Source organism: Sus scrofa, chromosome 1 (assembly GCF_000003025.6).
Source record: "Sus scrofa isolate TJ Tabasco breed Duroc chromosome 1, Sscrofa11.1, whole genome shotgun sequence".
Classification (NCBI taxonomy): Eukaryota; Metazoa; Chordata; class Mammalia; order Artiodactyla; family Suidae; genus Sus; species Sus scrofa.
The window spans coordinates 141,653,566-141,668,542 of NC_010443.5; the positions used below are offsets into that span (position 1 = coordinate 141,653,566).

Genomic DNA, 14,977 nt, shown 5'->3' on the forward strand with positions numbered 1-14,977 from the left:
TCCTGGACCTGAGGTCCAGGCAATGAACCAATGAGTTCATAAAAAAAAATGTTTCTTTTGGATAGAGCTTTACAATTTCTGGACCTTTGATTAACTTTGAATTACAGTATTTTTAGCTTGGTGGTGACCATAGGGAACAATCTATACAGTCGTCTTTTAAAAGTCAGGATGTTGGTCACTGTTTGGTCATTGGTTGATCTGTCCATTGATGCATTCAGTCGGTAATTAGCTATTGAGCATGTATAGATGCCTGGCCTGTTCAGGCTTCTTGATTTCCTCACTTAATACTGAAGTCAAAGTGAGATGGAAAGTCCTGAGCCCAGAAGCACAGTCGTTCCATCTCAGGCCCATCCTCTGCACCTTCCAACTCTCCTCTTCTACTCCACTGGTTTGTGTTCTGTTACTTGGCGTATTTTTTCTTCCTCCACAAAATTGAACTTGGAGCCCAAGTTGGAACTCATCCTTACTTCTTCACAGTGCCATGCCCATGGGGAAAGCCTCACCAGTGTCATATGGAGGTTCCCAGGCTAGGGGTTGAATCAGAGCTGTAGCTGCCAGCCTACACCACAACCACAGCAACTCGGGATCTGAGCCATGTCTGCGGCCTACACCCGGCAACACCAGATCCTTAACCCACTAGCCAGGCTAGGGATCGAACCTGCAACCTCATGGTTACTAGTTGGGTTTGTTTCTGCTGCACCACAACAGAAACTCCCATGCTGAGTTTTTCAGCAGCATTGCCTCTTGGCCCCCATTTTCTAGAGTGAAAAGCTACCCAGGGTGGTGCCATAAACCACAGGTGCAGAGAAGTTCACCCAATGAATCCACTTTTTATTGAAGACTCCAGATCCAGCATGTGGGTGGGGAGGGAGGGAGCCACCACCACTACGTGTCCTCAGGGCCGAGGGAGGCAGAGGTGTCTGTGAGCCATAAGAGACTTGGTGAGAACAGCTGAGCTGTAGGGCTCGAATTGAGGTTCTGAACAGACATGACTTTGGGATAGGATGCTTCTGTATTTGTTTATTTATTTATTTATTTAGGGCCGCACCTGCAGCATATGGAAGTTCCCAGGCTAGGAGTCGAATCACAGCTGCAGCTGCTGGCCTGTGCCACAGCCACAGCAACACAGGATCCAAGCCATGTCTGCAACCTACACCACAGCTCAGGGCAATGCCAGATCTTTAAGCCACTGAGCAGGGCCAGGGATCGGCCCCGACTCCTCATGGATACTAGTCGGGTTCATTTCCACTGAGCCACAATGGGAACTCTGTTTCCATACTTATTTAAAGCTATACTTCTTTATGGAGGGTGCAATGTGTAAGACAGTGGTAAGGTTGTACCCCTTTTGACTATTCTCAGGGGCTCAGGTCACCCAGGGGAATGTGGCTCTGCTTGCATTTTAGTTGATCTGATAAGCAAAGGGACATGATGCTGAGCCCTCTGGGAGACATACATGGACCCAGGGAGTCCAAGGGTGGTCACTGAGGAAGAGTGAGGTGCTTGGAGCTCCCCACTCAGCCGGGGTGGGAAAGGGGTCCTGGGTGGGAGCAGAGGGGACCAAGGAGGTTCTGTAGCTTTGAGACGCTGAGTCTTCCATGGAGTCGCCTGGTCCGATACGTTTGTTGAGTGCCCCACAGGCCAAGAACTGGCTGGGAACTGGGGTGGTAGGGGGACCACAACATCCCCTGTCCTGACTCTCATGGAGTGTTCAGAACAGGAGGTTAGAGAAGTATTTTAAACTTAGGAATTCCCTAGTGGCTCTGAGGGTTAAGGATCTGGCATTGTCACTGCTGTGTCATGGGTGCCATCCCTGGCCCATGGCTAGGGCATGGGCGTGGCCAAACAAAACAAGACAAACTTACACCAATAGTCATAATGGAAGTGAGTGCTATGAAAGAGAAACACTGGTTTCCTGGTTGAGGATGTGACAGAAGACTCTGACCTGGCTGGCAGGAAGCACTGGGGAGACCCCCTTGATGGAGGAACAAGCCATGTGTTTGCAGCCCAGATGTGGAGGTGGGAAGTTGTGACCAAAGGCTGGAGAGGCAAGCAGGGCCTGAAAGAGAGCTTCACCTGCACTTCTCAAGAGTCAAGGCTGCTTCTTAAAGACCTCCTAGTCCTCTCCTTAACTCTATTTAACAACAACCCTTTGAGGGTTTTTTTGTTTGATTTTGGCTGCCCATGGCATATGGACTTCCTGAGCCAGGGATCAAATCTGAGCCATAGTTTTAGCCTTGGCAACTCTAGATCTTTAACCCACTGTGCTGGACCAAGGATTGAACCACCACTCCAGAGACACCTCTAATAATGTTGCACCACAGTGGGCAGTCCCCCTTTAAGTTTTTTGATGACTCCCTTGAGGCCAGGGACCCTATGTGATCATGTCTATGTCTCTAAGTCTGTGCCTGGCAACTGGAAAGTCTTAATATATGATTTTTGAGAGGATGGCTAGGAGGATAAATGAAGGAAGGAAGGGTGCACAAAACCCTTAAGACACCTGTATGTAGATAGGAAGAGATGTAAAGACACAATTTGCTTCCAGATCCTTAGTTTGGGGTTGGAAAGCATTGTAAGGCTTCAGACTTTTCTGATGCACGGTGATGTTATTCTGTTCCCCAGACTAGACAACATCAAAGGTGACCTACTCTTTTCCAGGTGTTATTTAATTATAGAAAAGTCAGTTAAATTTTAAAAGCAGACATATTTTTGTGTGGAATAATCCTCCAAAGATAAGCAGAAATGTACTTTTTTTCCCCCCTTTTGTCTTTTGAGGGCTGCACCTGCAGCATATGAAAGTCCCCAGGCTATGGGTCAAATCAGAGATATATCTGCCAGCCTACGCCACAGCCCCAGCAATGCAGGATCCGAGCCTTGTCTCAGACCTACGCCAAAGCTCATGGCAATGCCTTAACCCACTGAGCAAGGCCAGGGATCAAACCCACATCCCCATGGACACTAGTCGGTTTCATTACTACTGAATCACAGCGAGAACTCCAGAAATGCATCTCTTATTGACATTTTCTTTGATTTTTTTCCCCCAAATGATTAAATTCACTTTTCAGTATGTTCCAAGTGGTTTGGGGGCACAGAAGGTGTTACTTAGATGGCATCTGTATGGCCCAGTTAGTTTAATTGTGGAGAGCATGGTGTTCAGCAAAGTACGGGGAAGCTTCATCCCCAGGCGTCTTTCCTGTCTGGAGAGGAAGCCTGCTGTCCCTTGTCCTATCAACATCCAGGACCGTGCAGTGGACATCCTAGGACTGAACTGCATGGAGGCCAGGGGAACCAAGGCCCTACACTTGCTCATTATTTGTGGCTCTAGGGGAGAACAACCCAGAATGCACCTCCAGGACAGCCAACTGTCTTAACGCTGGTGCATACATATGGGCAACTTAGGTTTATCTTTGGGTTGAGAGCCTAATATGACTTAGATGAATAAAACATCAGAGGGTTGGAATAGAAAGGAAATGTCTTGCATGTCCATATTTTTGTTTACCTTGTTAAAAAAAAAAAAAAGCATGGGAAAGAAAAAGCAAAAACTTAAACAAAAAATCCATCAATTACATATATTGGAAATCTCAAATGAGTCCTCTAGAGCCATATCCCTGAATGAGGGTATTGTTGAGATTGGAGCCCCCCCCCCTTTTCTTTGTAATGTCTGCACCTATGGCATATAGAAGTTCCCAGGTGAGACCAGGGATGGAAACCATATCCTCGCAGAGACAGTGTCAGATCCTTAACCTGCTAAACCACAATGGGAACTCCGAGATTGGACTTTTCTTAAATGCAGGCCATCATCAAGGGAGACAGTGGTCCAGTCAGCCTTGGCTGGTCACATGTGTTCAGACTGGATTTTTCCATCCACATCGCACCTTGTGTTTGGGTGGAGGGGGATCTTAGATGGCCTATAACGGGAACTCTCTCCCTCTCAAGGCAGTGATGGCCAGCGACTTCGCAGTGCCCAGATTCCGGTACCTCGAGAGACTCCTCATTGTTCATGGACATTGGTGCTACTCCCGACTTGCCAACATGGTGCTGTACTTCTTCTACAAAAACACGGTAGGTGTGGGAGTTCCCATTGTACTGCAGCAGAAACAAATCTGACTAGTATCCATGAGGATTCAGGTTCCATCCCTGGCCTTGCTCAGTGGGTCGGGGATCCGATGTTGCCATGAGCTGTGGTGTACATGGCAGATGTGGCTTGGATCCCAAGTTGCTATGGTGGTGGCATATGCTGGCAGCTGTAGCTCTGATTTGACTAGTAGCCTGGGAACTTCCATATGCTGTGGGTGCAGCCCTAAAAAGCAAAATGAAAAACAAAAAACCAAAAAAAAAAACATAGTAGGGGTTTGATGCCAGGATAGAGGATTTTAGCTATGAAAGGCCTGAGAGTCACAGGGCCCTCACCTGAACGTGGCCCTTAGGCCACCTCATTGGTTCCACCCTCCTTAGCCTTTGTGGATTCCCCCCATACCTGCCCTGGCCTTGTACCTGGAATCTGAATTCTCCTGCACTACTGAGGGAGAAGGTTGAGGAAACGGGTCCATCCAGGAAAAACATCCACTTGTAGCTTTATAATAAGTAGAGGAGTCGGGAGTTCTCATCGTGGCACAGCAGAAACGAATCTGACTTGGAACCATGGGGTTGTGGGTTCGATCCCTGGCCTCACTCAGTGGGTTAAGGATCTGGTGGTGCTGTGAGCTGTGGTGTGGGTCACAGACATGACTTGGATCTGGCATTGCTGTGGTTATGGCTATGGCCAGCAGCTGTAGCTCAGATTGGACCCCTAGCCTGGGGACCTCCATATGCCGTGGCTATGGCCCTAAAAAGAGAAAAAAAAAAAAGAAGAGGAAGGGGGAAAAAAGAATTAAAAAAAAAAAAAGTAGAGGAGTTCCCCTGTGGAGCAGCGGGTTAAGGATCTGGAATTGTCACTGCTGTGGCATGGGTTCAATCCCTAGTCTAGGAACTTCTGCATGCCAAAAAAATAAAAATAAGTAAAAATCCCTGGGCACCACCCAACATCTGATGAATTTGATGAGAGTGATGAAGAAACAAAATTCATAAATGATTCTGAGACCCCTGGTTTGAATGGCAGGATTGATGATGGAGTCGGTAATCAACACTGGGAATGTGGGACAGGAAGTAAGTGTGAATGGAAAATGTCAGGAACTGGAGTTTGGAGGCATTGAGCAAGCTTTGTAGCTTGGGTCACTGCTGTGGCTTGGGTTTGATCCCTGACCCAGGAACTTTGGCCGCAGGTATGGCTGAAAAGAAAAAGTAGAGCAGCCATGAGATACAATGGTTTGCATAAAGTCATCAGCCAGGGAGCAGTCAGGCCACATTTAGCCTCCATCCATCTGACTCCAGCTCCCAAGCCCTTGATCCGGAGTCCTCTGATCCTTGCTCACTCCAGAGCAGGCAGGGAATTGCATGATAAGCAGGGCTGTGATTGGCAGTCCTGGAGCAGAATGAGAGGACTCACGCTGTGATCCTGATACTGGGTGGCCCACTGAGAGATGCCTGCCCTACCCTCTCGGTGCTGGCAGCGCAGACGCCCTCTTCCAAAATTGACGCTTCTGTTAGGACATGCCTGGGGTGGCTCAGGACAGTTCTATCTCTCTAGAGAAATGGATCCAGGGCCCTGGTCCATTTCCTGTTGCCCCTTGCATTTAACGCTTAGTTCCTTCATTACTATGTCCTTGGCAGACGGCAAGCTTTCTCCAGGATGGACAGCATGGCTATTTCAGAACCCTGCTCTACTTGTAAGTGAGGTATAGACATTTTGCTGAGAAGTAGCTGGATTGCTCCTTGTCACTCTTTTTTTTTTTTTTTTTCATGGCCACACCCACTTCACATGGAAGTTCCCAGGGCAGTGGGTTGAATCCCTACGCTTTTCTGTGCAGCACCAGATCCTTTAACCCACTGTGCCAAGAAGGGGTCAAACCCACACCTCTGCAGTGACCTGAACTGCTGCAGGTGGATTCTTTTTTTTTTTTTTTTTTTTTTTGTCATTTTAGGGACACAGGTGCAGCTTACAGAAGTTCCCAGGCTAGGAGTTGAGGGGTTGAATCAGAGCTACAGCTGCTTGCCTACACCACAGCCGTAGCAATGCGGGATCCAAGCCGCATCTGGGACCTATACCACAGTTCACAGCAACGCCAGATCCTTAACCCACTGCTCAAGGCCAGGAATTGAACCCGAGTCATCATGGATCTTAGCCAGGTTCATTACCACTGATCCATGACGGGAACTCCTGCAGTCAGATCCTTAACCCACTGAGCCATCGTGGAAACTCCACTCCTTGTCACTCTTGCCTCTGATAGCTTGTGGTCAAAGGCGCCAACAAGGAGACAAAATAAAGAAACTCTGGGGATAACTGAGCCTCCAGAACCATCCCATGAACACACCACACTGGACAGCACAGCTCCAAAATCCTGTCCTTTTCTGAAACAAAATAAAATACCTTGAAAGGTATAGTTATTTCTAATTGCACTTTAAAATCTCCATATTCACTCTGTATTACCATCAAGACAGCCCTTGTGCATGTCTTAAATGTTCCTTCTCAAGGCTCAGACTTACCTGTCTTTTCCCATCCTCTCTTGCCCCCTCACTCTCACCTGTTTTTTGAAATGTCTTCTAGCAAATGAATACAGATACTCAGAACCAATCAGGGCATGTCTGATTTTATAGTCTGAGTTCTGGAAATTAATATATATTGGGTTCTGCCTGGGACTCGATCCACACAAGGCTGTGCCACACTGTCCCTGTCCTTGTTGGATTACTGCCCATTCTTCTGACCGACTGGCATTGCCTCCCCAGCACCAAGCCCCTCCCCACCCCATGAGCACAGTTGCAAACCTAGAGGATCCCAGCTCCCAGAGGAGTGGGTGATCACTTTGAGTAAAGGTGAGTGGGGCTGGGCAGGATGGAAACCTGTCATTCATTAGCTGTGCAGTCTAGAGCAAGTCATTTGCCTTCTGTGGACTTTGTTTTCTTCATCTGAAAACAAAACGAAACTCAAGAATTGAATTCTACCCTAATTCCTCATGAAAATTTCTCAGACGGAGAGGAAGGCATTCAACATTTCAGTTGCAAACGAGGCCCAGAGCGCCACCTGGAATGGGCCCAGCCTCCTGCCTGCCAGGGAGAATCTGTCCTCATGGAGGGAGGAAAGGAGGAAGGAGAGCCTGTTTTTACTCTAAGATGCAGGGCCTTGTTAACAAGCGCTTAATCTACTTGAGAAGTTCGAGGATAATCACCCTGCCTCCAAAAGTGAGAAATTCATTAGTTTTAGGAATAAGTTGGCCTTCCTTTCCAGTCAGGAGCAGAGAAGAAAAGTTTCCATAGCAACAGTGGTTTAGGTTCTAAGGCTGTTCGGTACTACAGGAGGAAAAAAAAAATCTCAATTATCTAAATGCTTTTCCTCCTCTTTGTTTGACCCCACTTGTTCACTAGATGACTCATTAGGCATCACCTGAGGGGGTGAGAGAGAGAAAAATCAGGAGTGGGCGTGAAGAGGGAAGAAAGTCAGTGAAAAAGCCCAGTTTGTCGATTTTTAGGGTGGAGGGGAACAGTGGCATTCAGTCATAGACTGAAACAAGTCCTGGAGGATCTATATCATTAGAGGTGCTGTCCATGTAGACTGTCATTGTTTCTGAGCTTTGGAACAAGCCATTTTTAGGTCAAGAAACCAGAGCTCAGGGAGGTTATGTGACTATGTCAAGGTCAGACATGTGCACCAGCCGAAGCTTCAGAACCCACACCCAGGCCGTTGCCTGCAGGGCTCAGCTAAGAATGTTCTTCTACAGTGGCTCTTCCAGGCTGAGACCTACAAGTGGTTAAACAAGTTGGGTTTATTACTCATACGATGACCACAGTCTAGTCATTGAACACCTTGGACCTCAGTTTCCTTTTCTCTAAATGAGGTGAACACACTAGCCCTGCTGGAGCCTCAGACAGAGGAAAGAGCCACCCTGCTCACAGTGACAAGCACGGACCATCGACAAGCCTCTACAGTGTGCAGGGGGCTTTTGAGAGTTCTTCAAGGTGCCTTAGTCATTAATCCTCACTGCAACCCCATAACTAAGTACCATTGGTGCACCGGTTTCATGGACAAGGTCACTGAGGCAGAGATGTGGTAAATGGTCTGTGTCAGGGGCACAACTAATAAGTGTAAAAATGCTTTGCAATTGCTAAACTGCCATGCTCCTCCTCGCCATAAATGCACTCAGGCCAGGGATGTTCGGGGATCAAATAACAGTAGGATGAGATCCACCCAGCTCCACCTACCTTGCACAAGAGGAGGCTCTTCCACCTCCTTGAACCTTCCTTTCCTGCTCACGGGAGCTGCAGGGACCAGCGATGATGCCTATAGCTTACCTTCCAACAGAGCACCCAGCAGATGCCAGGGCTCTCAGTCAAGGCAGCAATGTTGATGTCATCATTGACTTTACCGCCATGCTTGTGTGAGTCAGGAATTGCACATGGTTCCTCATCAGAAAGAGGGAGGCAGGATTCGAGATGTAGCCCAGGTAGGTTTAGTTTAGTGCACAGCGAGGGGTGCCAGGAAAGAAGCCTGGTGATGGGTGATGCACCCAGCTGGCCTTCTTGAGATGTGAACCACTCTAGACCCTGCCAGACCTTTATTTTGTTTTCTTTTACCATCTGTGGCCATTTTGGGCACAAGACCTCATCCCACCAAGGACTGTAGGTGGGAATTCCTAGCTCCCCTTGTTGGTCTTTGATGCTCAAGGGATCAGGGAAGGTGCAGGGAGGAGGAAGAGAAAGAGATAAAGGGCACCAAGGGTAGGACTGGCTTTGGTGAAAACATCTGCTTATAAAGTCAGTCTTTACAGTCAGACTTTGCAAGCCCCTTGGCTCCCCTGGCCAAGAATCTGCAGAGCAGCTGAGAATTGCTCATCCCCACTCTTCCCCCTCTTGATCACAGATGTTCGTGGGCCTCCTGTTTTGGTTCCAGTTCTACTGCGGCTTCTCTGCATCTGCCATGATTGACCAGTGGTACCTGATCTTCTTTAACCTGCTCTTCTCATCGCTTCCCCAGCTGGTGACTGGGGTTCTGGACAAGGACGTGCCCGCTGACGTGCTGCTGACCAAGCCACAGCTCTACAAGAGCGGCCAGAACAGGGAGGTGAGGCTCCCTGTCCTCCTCCCAGAAAGTGCCAGTCCCTCACCTCCCTCTAAAGGGACACCCTGGGGAGTTCCCATTGTAGCTCAGCGGTTAACGAACCCAGCTAGGATCCATGAGGATTCGGGTTGGATCCCTGGCCTCTCTCAGTGGGTTAAGGATACGGTGTTGCCACGAGCTGTGGTGTAGGTCTCACATGTGACTTGGATTCCGAGTTGCTGTGGCTGTAGTGTAAGCCAGCAGCTGTAGCTCCAATTCAACCCCTTGCTTGGGAACTTCCATATGCTGCCAGTGTGGCCCTAAAAAGCAAAAAATTAAATTAAATTAAAAATAAATGGACACCCTGGGACAAACAGTTCAATTCTAGACGCTGACCAGTGGGAGGAACGCAATGAATTCTGTCTCCTAGACTGTGCAATGCTCTAGGTAGAGAGAGATGACTGGTTGTGGTGATGGTATCAGGGGTGTATGTAGGTGCCCAAACTCATCAAAATGCACACATTAAAAATGTACAGATTTTGTATATCAATTTACTTAAGTAAAGCTTAAAAGAAAGGCAAGATTTAAAAAAAAAAAAAAAAAAAAAAAGAAGAAATCTCCGGGACTCCAAGGAAAGCCCCCTTTTTTTTTTTCTTTTTTTTTTGGGGGGGGGGTTTAATGGCTGTACCCACAGCATAACAGGGACTGAATCCAGGCTGTGGCCACAGCAACAACAAGCAGATCCTTTAATCCACTGTTCCAGGCCAGGGATGGAACCCACTCCTCTGCAGTGACCCAAGCTACTGCAGTTGTATTCTTAACCCAACTGTGCCACAGCAGGAACTCCAGGAAAGCCCATTTGGAATCTTAAGTCAAGGTCACATGTGATCATTGCAGCCAGAGCAGAGATTTTTCTAAAACATCCCAAAGAAATGTGATTTACTTTGAATGAGGTTTAATGAGAAGAGTACCCCCTAGGGAAACCCCAGAAAGAACAAGTGAATACCAACAGATGATGTAAATACAGGTTTACCTCAATACACCACGTAGATTGACATGCTAATTACTAGCTGTTCCTAGCCAGCCATTAAAGGAAGCCCTGTTGGAATTACTCTATGTGTGCCAAGGTAACGGAGCCCTACATCTCACACAAGGGTCTCTAATTCAGAACTGATTCACTAGAGAGTTGACTTCCCCTCAGGCAGCGTGGGGTGGGGGCTAATGAGGGTCAGGAAGATAAGGAGGCCTCTGCTTGTCACCTGTCACCTGGGGCAGCTCCTGCACTCGGTCAGGCCTCAGCTCTTACGGCTGCAGGGAGTTTGTCCTGGGGTTTCAGGTGATAGCAGGAAGGGCCTGGCTTTCCAAAGCGCCCAGTAAATGCTCATCTATCCACTCCTGTGCCCTATGGGCCAGCACCAGCAGCTCAGAACTCAACAAAGTTAAATACAGAATCGGGCACCCAGACAGTGAAGACATGATTAGTCCATTTCAAGGTCATTGTTGCCCTTGGTAAGCAGCTGTTTGATTTTAACATTAGGAAACATCCATGATCTAATTTCAAAATAACTCACCTTTAAGAAACATTCTAGGGGTTCCACCAATAAAGAGAGGCAAAGCCCTGACAGAGTAGAAATAAAAAGACTCAGATTCGGAAATAAATTCATTTTTATCAGAACAGAAAGAGATTCACAGTCATAGAAAACAAATTATGGTTACCAAAGGGGAAAGGGGGGTAGGGAGGAGATAAATTAGGAATTTGGGAGTAACATGCACACACTACTATTTATAAAACAGGTAACCAGCAAGGCCCTACACAGAGAATTATAATCCATAGTTTCTAATAATCCATATGGGAAGAGAATCTGTATGGGAAGAAGATTACACACACACACACACACACACACACACACACACACACACACACGTAACTTGGTTACTGTGCTGTGTGCCTGAAATTAAGACAATGTTGTAAATCAGCTATAGCTCAATAAAAATTAAATTTTAAAAATAAAATTAAATATATAAAAAATATATATAGTCTCTCTCTACATATAGTGTGTGTGTCTATATATATGTATAGTCTAAAAAAGGTTAAAAAAAAGAAGGATTCAGATTGGGGGACGATGCCAGAATTTCAGAGGAATGTTCCCTCATGCGATTTTAAGAGACATTTTCATTTCTCTGCTGTTGACCTTGAAATACTGGAGCAGGTCTTGTGGATCCAGTTGCTCTCAGTGAGTCTCCAGGCCTTTCTGTAATGTTTTTCCAGCCACTTGCCCTCCCCCAAAGTCCTGAATTGGCAAGTCTCCCTGGGTGCTTGACTTTTGCCTTAGGGACCCCTGTGACCAGCTGTCACCTCTGAGCTTGTTTTTGTGTCTCAGGAATACGGGCCTCGCACATTCTGGTTGAACATGGCTGATGCTGCCTTCCAGAGCCTGGTGTGCTTCTTCATTCCCTACCTGGTAAGTTACCAGAACCTGGTAAGTTGGCAGTAGCCACAGCCTTTCCCACCAGGTCACCTGGCCACATGCAGACACACGACCTTCTGTCTTTCAGGCTTACTACGACTCAGACACAGACATGTTCACCTGGGGGACCCCTATCACTACCATCGCTTTGTTCACCTTCCTGCTGCACCTGGGCATTGAGACCAAGACCTGGGTGAGAGTTGCGGGCGCTCTCCAGAAGGGGCTGGGCCACGTAACCTTCACCTCCAAACAGACTCCGTGCGATCCAGCAGGGCTGTGAGCAGACAGGAGTGCAAAGCCCATCTCACTGTGACAAGAACAAAAACAGATCCACAGACCGGCCACACAGACCCAAGCTCAGGGTGTGGAAGCAGCTGCAGCCTTGGTTCTGGGCCCCTTCCCACTGGAGCCCCTCCACCCCAGGCTCCCCTTCCCTCTCCCTCCCCCTGCATCCTCCTGTGTTCAGGCCAGTCCAGGGTTCCCATAGCTCCACGCCCCACTGACACCCTGTTTCCATCAAGCCTGCTTGTGGAGGACCAGTGGATTGTTGTTGAAATAAAACCCTGTCTTTCTCTCCCCACCTTAGACCTGGCTCAACTGGACAGCTTGTGGCTTCAGTATCCTTTTATTTTTCACCGTGGCTTTGATTTATAATGCTTCCTGTGCAACCTGCTATCCTCCATCCAACCCCTATTGGACCATGCAGACATTAATGGGAGACCCCGTGTTTTACTTGACTTGTCTCATTGCACCTGTCGCCGCGCTACTGCCCAGGTGGGTTTGTGGAACATTGACCTTCAGGTCCTCTGTGAGCCCTGAGAGCCTTTTCCTTGCTGTGCTCCCGCACTATCTGAGTCTCAAAAGCTCAAAGGCACCACTGCAGCAAACGATGACTGTTTTCTATGTGTTCTTTCCAGATTGTTTTTCAAAGCCCTACAGGGAAGCCTTTTCCCCACTCAGCTTCAGCTGGGACGCCAGTTGGCCAAGAGGTCCCCCAAGAAACTCAGGGCTCCCAAAGAGACCTCTGCTCAGGAAGGCCTCCCAGGAGAACCAAGAACTGAACCGTCAGAGCAGGGGAGCCTCGGCACCTCCAGGTCCTTGTCCCAGGACTGCAGCTCGCAGGCAACCTGGCCTGCCCAGCAGCCGGCCTGCTCCCCAGAAGCCAGCGGGGAGCCCAGCGTGGTGGATGTGAGTGTGCCTCTGAGGGAAGACGCCCTTCTGGAAGGGCTGAGCAGCCAGACCCCGGGGTTGTCCTCGCCAGGAGAAATGATCCTGGGATGTCCTGGAGACTCCAAGATGAAGCCCACCAGCACCAGCAGAGCAGCCCCCCTCTCATCCATCTTCAGCCTGTCCGGCTTCAGCTCACTCAACTGGATTTCTTCTCTCTCGTTGGTCAGCGGGCTGGGAAGCGTCCTACAGTTCTCCCGAAGTGGTTTACAGATGGACAAGCAGGACAGCGAGTTCTTGCCTAGCCCCCTTCCGCCAGACCAGAACCTACAGGCCACAGACTATTTCTAGGAGCCCTTCCAGGGCCTGCGGCTGCTGGTGGCAGTGGTGAAAACCTCGAAATGCTCTTTTTTTTTTTTTTATAACATAGACATTAATATTATTTATGTTTCTTATTTGCACAGAAGAGTTCTAGTGAGATGTATTTTATATATTTCCAAGGCTAACACAGGAAATGAAAGGTACCAAAAAGAAAGTTTATTTTTTAAAATTTCTAAGTAGAGTATATTGAAGAGAAAAATAAGAGCTTTAACATATATAAAAGTTTAAAGGAGAGTGACACTTGAAAGGGTGTGTTTGGATTTATTTTTTCATCTCGTTTTATAAGAAAATGCATTCTGACTGGTTTTCTTCAACTCATGTGGCCTTTGCTTTCCCCAAGTGTAAACATATGTGAGCACAGTGAACCCTGGGCGGGTGTGGAGGGAGGGAGGAGGTGGGCAAGTACACAGCCCCAGCAGATCTCCCTGCCGTCTTGTTTCTCCATCCCACCACTAGGGGGTGGGGGGGCTTTGCTTCACCAGGAACGGGAAAGTGAGAACTCCAGGAAAACCTACAGAAGTTCATCCCCGTGCTCATTTTTTACACAGGCATTAGGTAAAGATCACCTGCAGGTATTACAGTTCCCATGTGAGGCCTTGCCTGTCAAAATCATAATAAACAACCTTCACTTTGCAAAGAGAGCGTGTCCGGTTGTCACTGTTGTGTGATGTTAACTAATGTTATTAATGTGACCTAATGTTACCGAAACTCATGTTCATGTGCCCAGTGCAGAGTGAGGCCAAACAAATGGGAACTGAGTTTGGAGCAGATAAAGTTTTATTGCAGGACCAAGCAAGGGCATTGGCGGTTCATGCTCAAAAATACCCCAAACTTCCCGAAGCGTTTCAGCAAAGCTTTTTTTTTTTTTCCCCCTGGCCACAGCCACAGCAGAAGTTCCTGGGTCAGGGATCGAACCCAAAAGCCACAGCAGTGACAATGCCAGATCCTTAACTGCTAGGCCACCAGGGAATTCCTTAGCAAAGCATTTTGAAAGGCCAGGTGAGGGAGGGCTGTCCCAGGATACAACTATCAGATTGGTTGGTGGTGAGGCAACAGGGCTGTTAACATTATCATCCTTAGGCACCAGAAGGTCTGGAGGCCTGAGCATCTGATCATCAAGTAGTTCATTTCTTCCATTTGGTGGTGGTGGTTCTAGCCTCTGAAGAATTCAGGAAATACGCATCAGATACTATTGTCTAGGTATTTCAGAGCAGAGCTAAAGCAGAGAATTTAGGGGAGGGGGTCTGTCCCGGGAAGGCCCTGTAGGTTCCTGTTCTGTTACACTAACAGAACATGTTTTGAGTACTGAAGGGCTCTTCCTCATGGCAAATCCTTTTAGATGCCATAAAAGAAACAGCTGGGTGACATGCAAGCTGCACATGTGGACACTGTGGCATGGCTACAGCACAGCTTCTGTAAGCAGGCATCAGCACCCACCAGACCCTTCCTGCCAAGAGGCTGGGCTTTTTAGGTGTGTGGGTCTTTAGGCATTTGTCTTCTTCAGTTATTATTTCTGTCTCTCTAAACAGAAAAACAGAGAAGAAAAAGGTAATAAGAATCCAAGGCGGGAAGTTCTCTCATGGCTCAGCAGGTTAAGGATCTGGCATTGTTACTGCAGTAGCTCAGGTCGCTGCTGTGGCACAGGTTTGATCCATGGCTTTGGAACTTCTACATGCCCCGAGGGTGTGGCCAAAAGAAAAAATTTAAAAACCCAGGCAATTACATAGCATTTCCTCTTTAGAGCCCCCTCTGTCTCTGACTTTGCCAACCATTGTAAGTTGCCTGCTTTTTCTGCTTGGGGATGTGAAGAGAGCGGGTCCTATGACTGCCTGTCCCT

The 14,977-nt window shown here is 47.9% G+C and overlaps 1 protein-coding gene across 1 annotated transcript in view; it reads left to right on the top strand.

Annotated features, from left to right (window-relative positions):
• Nucleotides 1-13,781, top strand: part of ATP10A (ATPase phospholipid transporting 10A (putative)) — a 173,796-nt gene extending 160,015 nt beyond the window's left edge. The window contains 7 exon segments of the mRNA XM_021098662.1: nt 3,934-4,059; nt 8,948-9,148; nt 11,506-11,586; nt 11,681-11,785; nt 12,179-12,366; nt 12,510-13,021; nt 13,024-13,781. Coding sequence (XP_020954321.1) covers nt 3,934-4,059; nt 8,948-9,148; nt 11,506-11,586; nt 11,681-11,785; nt 12,179-12,366; nt 12,510-13,021; nt 13,024-13,064 — 1,254 coding nt within the window. The 3' untranslated portion in view covers nt 13,065-13,781.